Raw genomic sequence first — 8,915 nt, forward strand, 5'->3', positions numbered from 1 at the left:
CAGCGAAAAGCGCTGCTGCGCTGTTACACCTGTCACGCACTAGACACGCTCCACTGCGACCACCTCGTCAAGGACCTCATGGAGTGTGCCCGCAAACATGCTCTGTCTCAATGTAATCGATAAATGCATAGCGTTCAATGTTATAGATAAGTATGGAGCCAGTTTATGTTTGTGTTTACTGATGAATCACTTATATTCAATTGAATTTTATTTTGTTGTTTTCAAATGAATTGTTAAGATTTAATAAAACTATCTAATGTTAAAAGGTTTATTATTTTCCAAATATAATTAAAAATCGATAAAGTATAGATTACGCACGACAGTTTGACAACATTTTTTTATCTAACACAGAGTAAATGTAAAACATTAGTATTATAATTTGGAATCGGCTATCATTTGATGAAACAATTCGATCACTGTGCGAGTAGGTCTCCCGGTCATGCCGCGGTTGAGGTATGGGAAGTCGGAGCCTTTAGTGTAGCCGACATTATAAGTGTCGAGATGTATCCATGTGCTGTCCTGCACGAATTGCTTCAGGAAAGCCGCACAGTTCGGAGAGTCTCCGTGGAAGTTCCGGCCCGTGTTGGCGATATCCGCACACCTACAGTCCATCACGCGGTCCTCGTAAAATCTCCACAAAGGCATCCGCCAGATTCTATCTCCAGTTTCGCTGCTCGCTACTTCTAGATATCGATATAATTCTTCTGAATTTGTATAGCAAGCGCACGCCGCTCCTCCTAAGAAATTGATTAATTCCTTGGACATAGTGCCTATATCAATGATGAACTTGGGCCAATAGTTTCGTGCGTAAACTAAACTGTCTGCGATTAGAAGTCTTCCTTCGCGTGACGGCAACCTCAACTTTATCGTTTTGTTATTTGCATTTCGTATGATATCCCCAAATTTAGGGCTGTTTCCATTAGGCATCAATTCACACAATGGTAAAATACCTCTGATATTGACAGGAAGTTTGAGCCGAGCCGCTGCTCTAGTTATAGCTACCACGCAAGCTGCGCCGGCCATGTCGCCTTTCATATACCTTAGATCATCAAGATCTTTCAGATGTATGCTTCCGCTGTCAAACGTGACGCCTTTACCGATTATGACTATGGGTCGCGTGCACTCGTCTGCACCGTAGTAACTGATCTCCACGTATAGCGGTGGCTGCACGGAAGATTTGCCCACACTTACGAATCCACCCATGCCGTGGGAAGCAGCCCAGCCTTTAGTTTTCACTTCAACATTTATGTCTAGCTCGCATAGAAGGTCCACGGCTATTTTGGCGAATGTTGTAGGATTAAGTATATTAGCTGGCATTTCCTGTAAAAATCTGGCTAAATTTTGGGCTTCCGCCTTTAATGATCCTATTTGCCATCCCTGGGCATCACAATCGTCGTACAGGTGTAAAAGTGGTTTAGGTATGGCTCTATGCTCGCTGACGCTCCTGTATTCAGTGAATCCCCAGAGAGCTAGACTGGCGCCCTCCGCGGCGGCTTCAGCGTTGCCGAATGACTCCACATGTATATGTTTGGGATTCAAAGGTTTAAGCGCTTTTGTACCGACACCTGCGGCTATTCTTATTGCTTCTTTAGTCTCGTCCAGTTGTTCGAGTGGGTTGTATCTTAAGCACTCACTCCCGAGTCCAGCGACTGCGACAAAAGCGTATACAGGATCTAGGTCGTAAAATACCCTCGTTTCTCCCAGTTTAGGTATCGGAGCGAGTTGTAGGGAACTCCATAACTTCCCTTTTACTTGTTCATTATATTTTTTTGCAGAGGTGGTAAGCATAGCCGGCTCACCCATCACAGTTTCATTGAGATATATGCCTAGAACCAGCCCTTTGTCCCTGCGAAGGCATTTCTTAGGGTCCAACACTTTACGTTGCGGTATAAACGGGATACAGTCTGACATAGGTATCCGGAACTGAGAAACGTATCGTACACATCTTGGAACTGATGTTAGACTGTACCGTGAATGTAACATGTTAATTTTGTGACGAAAAAAATGTGTCAATAGAAATTTACTATTTCCCAAGAAAAGTGGATTTGGGGGTCGTCGCCTACTCGATTTAGACAATTTACTTTTTAATATGAATTATGTGTAAGTTTATATTATTAAAACAAGTAAGTTCACAATATCACACAGCATATATTGCCCACAATTCAATCAGATTATCGCACAACTTGTCTTTTGATGAGGTCAAGAAGTTTTCTTCTTGAGCCAACTGGGTGTATGACGTGTAAACCATTCGGGAATATTTTGCAGAAGTGTTTCTTGTAACTGTCGGTATATGATCAGTATCAGGAAGGGAATGGCAAGTCTTTCGTCTTTGAAAAAGTATACCCAAAAAGCTAGCAATAATAGGCAAACATCAACGGTGTAGTCAATAGCCGATCTCACGTTCATTTTTGCTTTTTCTTCAAGTTCTTGATAGTTTATAGGAATCACTATAGTAGCACGTTCAGCCTTTCGGAGAACAACATGTTGAGTGCCGTTCTTCGGAGTTTTGTTTTGTAATTCTGGCGTTTTTGGGCGCGCTGGGTTAGGTGTTTTAGATTTTTTCTCTAATTGTTTTTTATCAGAACCAATTTGTTTCGCTTTGGTTGATTTGTCAAGGCCATTGTTAGTTTTCCCCTTTTGATGGGTCACTTTATTCGCTTTGGTTTTATTTACTGTTTTCTTTTGCTTTGTTATATTATTTTCTTCCTGGTGATCAGGTTTCTTTTCAAGTTGTTGCTTTTCAGCGACTGCTTTTAAGTCTTCCGTTTTTAGATACATAGGAGTGTTGGATTTTTTTTGACCTCCATATTCTTTAACTATATTAGTGTAATAGTCTATAACTGTTCTGCCTTCTTCACTCACTTTGTCTTGAATTTTTTCTGGTTTGCTAATCGTTTTGTTTTCAGTTGGTGCTTCCTCTTGTGATTTTGCGGGTTCCTTTTTATTGACAAATTTTGGAAATTGAAAAGATTTTTGGCCAGGCATTTTCGTAATTTTTTTAAATATTGCGAGCTTTTCATCTTTTTTAGACTTTTCGGATGACTTAGACGATTTAGGTTTTTCGTGTGGTTTTGAATTGCTAACCACAAGCGTTTGTTTAGTTTCTACCATATCGGATTCTCGACGTTTTAATATAGGCTTTGGTACAAAGTTAGGGTCAGGTAAAGGCAAGGGTTTCAAAGGCTCGCGTTCGGATAGTTCCTCTTCTTCTTCCACTTCTTCTGCAGATTCTTTGAGGGGCGAGGGGCGAGCCATTTTATCTCTCGGATTGTAAGTCTCTTCATCGTTGGAATATTGCCCTCCTCTTTCTAAATCACCGTTTAGGCTACCGTCGTCTGAATATTCCTCGTCAGTAGAAATTGTACTGGCTGTGTAGTCTTCGTCAAAAGACATTTGTTGCCATTTTTGTTCTGATGTTTCGGAATCTTGTGATGCTTGACGGGAGTTATATTTGTACTCAGTATTCTCTATTGAATCTGTTTTAATCAATATCTCGGGAGCTTTTAATTTTGATTCTACTAAGAGCTCTGGTGATTTAGTGGCTTCTCGATCATCGGTTACGTTGTCATGATCAAAGCTAGTATTATACGGAATGTCATTGTTGTGATTGGGGGATCTTTCGTCTTTATTTTTGGTTTGTTCTTCCTTCATGGCGACTGCTTTGCGGAAACGTGCCATAGCACGTTCATGCAGCAGCTGTGATGAGCTGACGGCGTTGCGCAGCGCTTTGAACGGCATCACACAGCGCGAACTCAACTCGGGTGCAGAAAATGAGATCGGTGGTGGCGAAAGAGCGTCCAGGTCTAGTTGTATGGATTGCCTCTTTTCTGAAATTGAAAATTATATTATTAGGGCTTACTTGGTCTGCTATTTCAGTGTTATGATGCAGTTTTTTAATAAATGCAAAATTCGCTTAGTGTATGCTGACACATATTGCAGTGGCTGCGGCATTCGAGATTTTGGTCATAATATAAAATAAACTGTTTGATGCTCTTAGTATTAAAGTGACTAAGATTGTACTGGTACAATACAAAAGTTTATTACAATGATGTGCAGACGTGTGAAAGCTAGAAATAGATTTGATTTCGCAAATGTTCCGTTGTATGTAAATTTCGCAGAAGCTCTGATGTGGTCAACAGCTCACGTTTATGTTTGTTTCTAGTAGTTATGTTAACGCGAGCAGTTCGGTTCAACTTATAGCGGCAGACTGCTATTTATAGATCCATGAAAACTCGAATTATTACCCAAACGTTCTCATTTTATTTGTGTTTGTTTGTTTATATAATTTTATATACATATTTTACAAGTGATATTACATCTGTTGCCCCAAAATGCGAAGGACTATTTCAACTATTACTAAAGCTTCATCAGATAGAAGTGTCACGTAAGGGTCGTTGCAGAGCCGCGTGAACCCAATTCAAATATTTATTTAGTTTGAGAAAGATACTAATACATTTTTAGTTTTGTGTGTATTTAATTAATTATGGTTCAGGCAAGCAATTTATCCTACCAATATTATGGTATAAATCTCGTCACATTGCAAAAAAACAACCTGCTGCACGTGATTTCACAATAGATAAATCGATTAATAACTTGTAACAATAATATTTAGCTTACCAGATTTGTCCATTTGCTTCTGCGAGTCGGGATAAAGTACCAACATGAACTCGTTACTACCGGAGCGTTCCCTGGCCAGCGAGCGCTCCCGGCCCGGCGAGCGTTCCCGGGGCGGCGAGCGATCCCGGCCCGGCGAGCGCCGTGCTTGCCGCTGAGGCGGCTGCGGCTCGGGCGGCGCCGTCTGTGTTCGCTTTCGGCGAGGCGCTGGTGACACCCGCGAGTCCGTGCTGCCTTCCTCGCGCGTCAACACCTCGTTAATAATCTTAGACTCCACCGCTAGGAATTCCATATCTACCGGCCGCCCTGGTATCCTTACCGGTGCCGACTCCACGCTCGGTGCGCTCATCCCGTATGGGCTCTCTGCTTTAACACGAAAACGATACTCGCTTCCTTCGATAAGGTCGAACAACGTCACATTCGTCTTTCGACTTGTGGTCGCTTTAAGCCAGACGTTCCAACCGTTGCGATAGTACTCAACCACGTAGTTACCGATTCGACAACCTCCATCGTCTTCTGGCGGTTCCCAGTCTAAAGTGACAGACTTGTCTACTTGTCGCGTGACAGACACATGCTGTGGTGGGTCTGGTGGTGCCGTTATTGTCACTAGGAATGCAGCCGTATCTTCACCAATTCTGTTTTTGGCGTGTATTTGGTATTCACCTCTGTCGCTTCTTCGCGCCGAGTGTATTTTGAGCATTGAAAACTTTGGGGTGTTGGAGATCTCCACGCGCTCGTCCACTGTTATGGGTTGGCCGTCGTGTCGCCATTCTATAGTCGGCGTCGGTTTTCCGACTATTGTCGTTTTAAGGAATACAGTTTCGTTTATTTCGTACAATATACCATCTTCGTATTGTCGCGGGTAGCGTAGTTTTGGTGCTGCTTCGAGTGACAGGCGGGCCTTTGTGACTGCATGTCCACTACGATTTGTCGCTGTACATTTTATTTCGCCTTCGTCGCTCGGTAGCGTTTGATGGAAGACAAGCACACTTGTGGAATCACTGGTGGTAATGGCTGTCCTTCTGCTGCTGAAAATTTCATAATCATCCTTGAACCACGCTATAGTAGGTGGAGGGATTCCAGAAAAAGCGACTCGAAATTCAGTTTTGTCGTTTTCAAGAGCAGTAAGGTCCTCTAAATGTTGAAGAAAGAGTGGAGCCTCATGGGGAAGTCGGTCCGAACTGACCGTAAGTACATCTGAAAGCTCACTGTATTCGGATCGTCCGACGGCGTTCAGTGCCGCGACTCGGAACTGGTAGCGATAAGGGGGGTCGAGACCGGTGAGCACTAGCTCGGGGCGTAGTACGATCGGGGGCGCGGTGCGGATCCAGTCTGGTGAGCCGAGCCGGTTGCACTCCACCTGGTAGCCAAGTAGCGGGGCGCCTCCGTCGTGCGTTGCAGCCGTCCAGCGTAGGGTGATCGAGTTCGGTTCTTCATCTGACAGTATCGGAATGATATCCGGCTTTCCTGGCACTGCGGGACGTCCTGGAAAATACAGGGAAATCCTTGTTAATTAGGACCCTCTTTATATTAATTTATATCAGCTCGGGCGTTAACCTTTGTTCGGTAACCGTGCTGCCGGTATAAGCCATTTGGCATAAAACTCCTTTCAAAATTAGACGCGTGATAATCGTTACATGAACGCGGACGGTCTTACGATTTGTTTTGTTGTGCCACGCTTTAGGAATCGCAGCGCGCAGTCTTTTTAAAAATAGAAATATCGCACAGCCTCGTATCACTAGGTGCACACGTGACGAGCGGGCCGAGGGCTCGTGGCGGCGGGTAATGACAGGGTGGTTTACCTGCAGTTTTCCAGCGCACGTTTTTACTGGGCTTGTGAACGTTGTGTGAGGCGGAGTGCTGGTTGCCCATGGCGGCGGCGGCTCGCGCCGACACACTGAGCGCGGTGGCCGCTCGCCCCCGCCCTCTCCGCGCCGCGCCGCGCTCTGGGAATAACTCTGCGCACCCGCCGCGCGCCCGGATGCGATCTTGATCTGTTTGATCGATAGGTTTTCATTAACGACCGTCGATGGGCCACGACCTTTGGCGCATCCACTGATCATGTTCATACATTTCAATCATTTAAAAGCATTGCCAATATTAATACTTAATTGCATGTAATATGTTTTTCGCAAACGTTTGCCGCTTATCAAAGCAAAATATATTTAATGAGATACACAAAACTATTTACATTCTGTTTGGTTTACGATATAATTTGTAGCAATAAATCAGAAGTGTAGTGTACAGCTATTTCTAGGGCTGACGTCAATACGACATCTGTTATTAAAAATGAACACTACGTTGTCTTCACAAAGTCATTGACCATAGCCGCAGTAACTCCATCTGTTGAGTAACCTAGAAACAAACAGTGTACGACACTCCTTGGCAAGAGTCAGATTTTCTCTGACGGTGCTCTATGTATTTCACAGCTGAAAAATATAGATGGCGCCTCCTGAGATCTGGGGAAAGCTAAGTGGTATAAATATAGGAATCGAATTTCACGGATTACAGGAATACACTCTTGAATATTTAATGGTTTGAAATGGTTAATTGGTTTAGTATTCCTGGTTAGCAGTACTTAACCCTGATTCTGTACTGCAAACTAGTAGGTTCTCTCTTTAAAATTTTATATAAATCGGTTCTACAGTGAGAAACAGTCGCATTACATCTCTTTTTCTGTAATACTAACAAATGTTAGTTTAGTTTTTATTTATATACAATTGTACATTATACAGACAACAAATTCAGCCATTTTGCATTGCCGGGTGGTTTTAGTAGAAAACATAATATTTGTTTTATCTGTTCTCGAATAGCTTGTGGTAAAGATCGGTACAATGTTTTTGAGCGCGCCTACGCATCGTTCTTACGTAGCTTAGATATTTACCACCTGAAAACATTTGAATAATAAGGTATTTTCGGATACTGGTCTTTAAAAAATATATGTATAAAATGTATAAAATGAATGCAAACGTACTGATGATATGGTGAATCTTAGTGAGTAGGTAGTAAGTACTGATCAAATAACGAAGTAAAGATGAAATCACATTCTAATTCTGTAAGTAGCATTCCATTTGGTGAGTAGGGGCTGATAGCGGTGTATCAGATTATAATTGCGATGGTGAAAAGCTCTAAATCTCTTATGTTAGCTATTTAAAATAGGTAATTAAAGGCACTGACTAATGACTCTGGATGACATATATTTTAAGATTTACACTCTCAAACTGATCGATGAACGTCTTAATCCTTATAATTATATTTGATACCAGCGGACTGGCCCGACTTCGTCCAGGTATAGTACAATTTTTTCCCGTTGATTCCATTATCGTGGAAATTTTCATCCCATCACCCCCACATGTTAAAAAAGAATTATTCAATTCGAAAAGTAATGCGCGTACATACATTTTGGTAATTAGTTTTTAAGCAATTCTCAATTTTTTTGACCACATCCACTATGACAATGTCCCATGTTTTTGTTTTTGATTATTTTTTTAATATGATATTACAACTAATATATTCGATTGTCATTACTTCGTCAATATTATTAAATTATCAGACAAAATATCAAAATAGCGTTCAAATTGATTAGTTAATTTTAAAATGTAATAATCTAAAATATCAAAATTCTCGTAGTATGGAAAACAGTTTGTCCCATGGTGACCGCAGTGATTTCGAATTCATATAATTTCATAAAATTCTAAGAACCTAGATATATATTTTAATCCTAAAACACTGATTAATGTATTAAAATTCATGTAATATTGAGTTTATTGTAAAACATGCTATACTTGTTTATTTTATTTCAAAACTAATATTGTCCCATAAAAAGTTCCGAAACAAAATTCAGATTTTGTTACCGATTATCGTATCGACTTTTTTCAAAAGGTGTTAAATTATTAAGTGTTTTTACTCGTGGCACCACTTTAGACGACATTTAACTTCGCGATATTGTTGAAATTACATTTTGGAGTCAACAACAACCGCGACCAGACACTTCACACTGCACCGCCACAAATTCTTTCCAGGATTTGTTACGTTGTGTCAAGGTAAGTTCATAGTGATTTAATATTTTGTTAAAATTGGTTAACAGTTAGTTTTATGCACTACACTTTGATGCAAAATACTTGTTTCAACTGTTAGAATTTAACGGAAATTTTATTTTTTGAATATCTAAAACCTTCATTTCGTTACTTCTGTGTTTGTTACTTTCGCGTGGTAACGTATAATCGGAACGCGGGGTAACAAAAAAGGATTTTATAAAGCCAAGTACACATCTCATAAAAATTTTGTTGTAGGTTTATATT

At 41.2% G+C, this 8,915-nt stretch overlaps 2 protein-coding genes across 2 annotated transcripts; both read right to left on the minus strand.

Moving 5' to 3' along the window:
* Positions 1-254: 254 nt before the first annotated feature.
* LOC142986444 (cytosol aminopeptidase-like) lies at positions 255-1,983 on the minus strand. The gene has a single exon (XM_076134954.1). The coding sequence runs from the start codon at positions 1,981-1,983 to the stop codon at positions 373-375; it is 1,611 nt and encodes a 536-aa protein (XP_075991069.1). The 3' UTR covers positions 255-372.
* Positions 1,984-2,199: 216 nt separating this feature from the next.
* Positions 2,200-6,569, minus strand: MnM (myomesin and myosin binding protein). The gene is made up of 3 exons (XM_076134952.1): positions 6,417-6,569; positions 4,618-6,099; positions 2,200-3,827 (listed from the first exon to the last, which is right to left on the minus strand). Exons 1-3 carry the CDS (start codon positions 6,484-6,486, stop codon positions 2,200-2,202), a joined length of 3,180 nt encoding a protein of 1,059 aa, XP_075991067.1. The 5' UTR covers positions 6,487-6,569.
* Positions 6,570-8,915: the final 2,346 nt, after the last annotated feature.

Source organism: Anticarsia gemmatalis, chromosome Z (assembly GCF_050436995.1).
Source record: "Anticarsia gemmatalis isolate Benzon Research Colony breed Stoneville strain chromosome Z, ilAntGemm2 primary, whole genome shotgun sequence".
In the NCBI taxonomy this organism is placed as follows: domain Eukaryota; kingdom Metazoa; phylum Arthropoda; class Insecta; order Lepidoptera; family Erebidae; genus Anticarsia; species Anticarsia gemmatalis.

Bases quoted from the DNA above. Each gene is read 5' to 3' on its own strand.
- LOC142986444 (XM_076134954.1), bottom strand. From the start codon at position 1,983: ATGTTACATTCACGGTACAGTCTAACATCAGTTCCAAGATGTGTACGA.
- MnM (XM_076134952.1), bottom strand. From the start codon at position 6,486: ATGGGCAACCAGCACTCCGCCTCACACAACGTTCACAAGCCCAGTAAA. The intron at 6,100-6,416 runs GTAAACCACCCT...TGTATTTTCCAG, and splicing joins CGTGCGCTGGAAAACTGCAG to GACGTCCCGCAGTGCCAGGA. The intron at 3,828-4,617 runs GTAAGCTAAATA...TTTCAATTTCAG, and splicing joins GAAGCAAATGGACAAATCTG to AAAAGAGGCAATCCATACAA.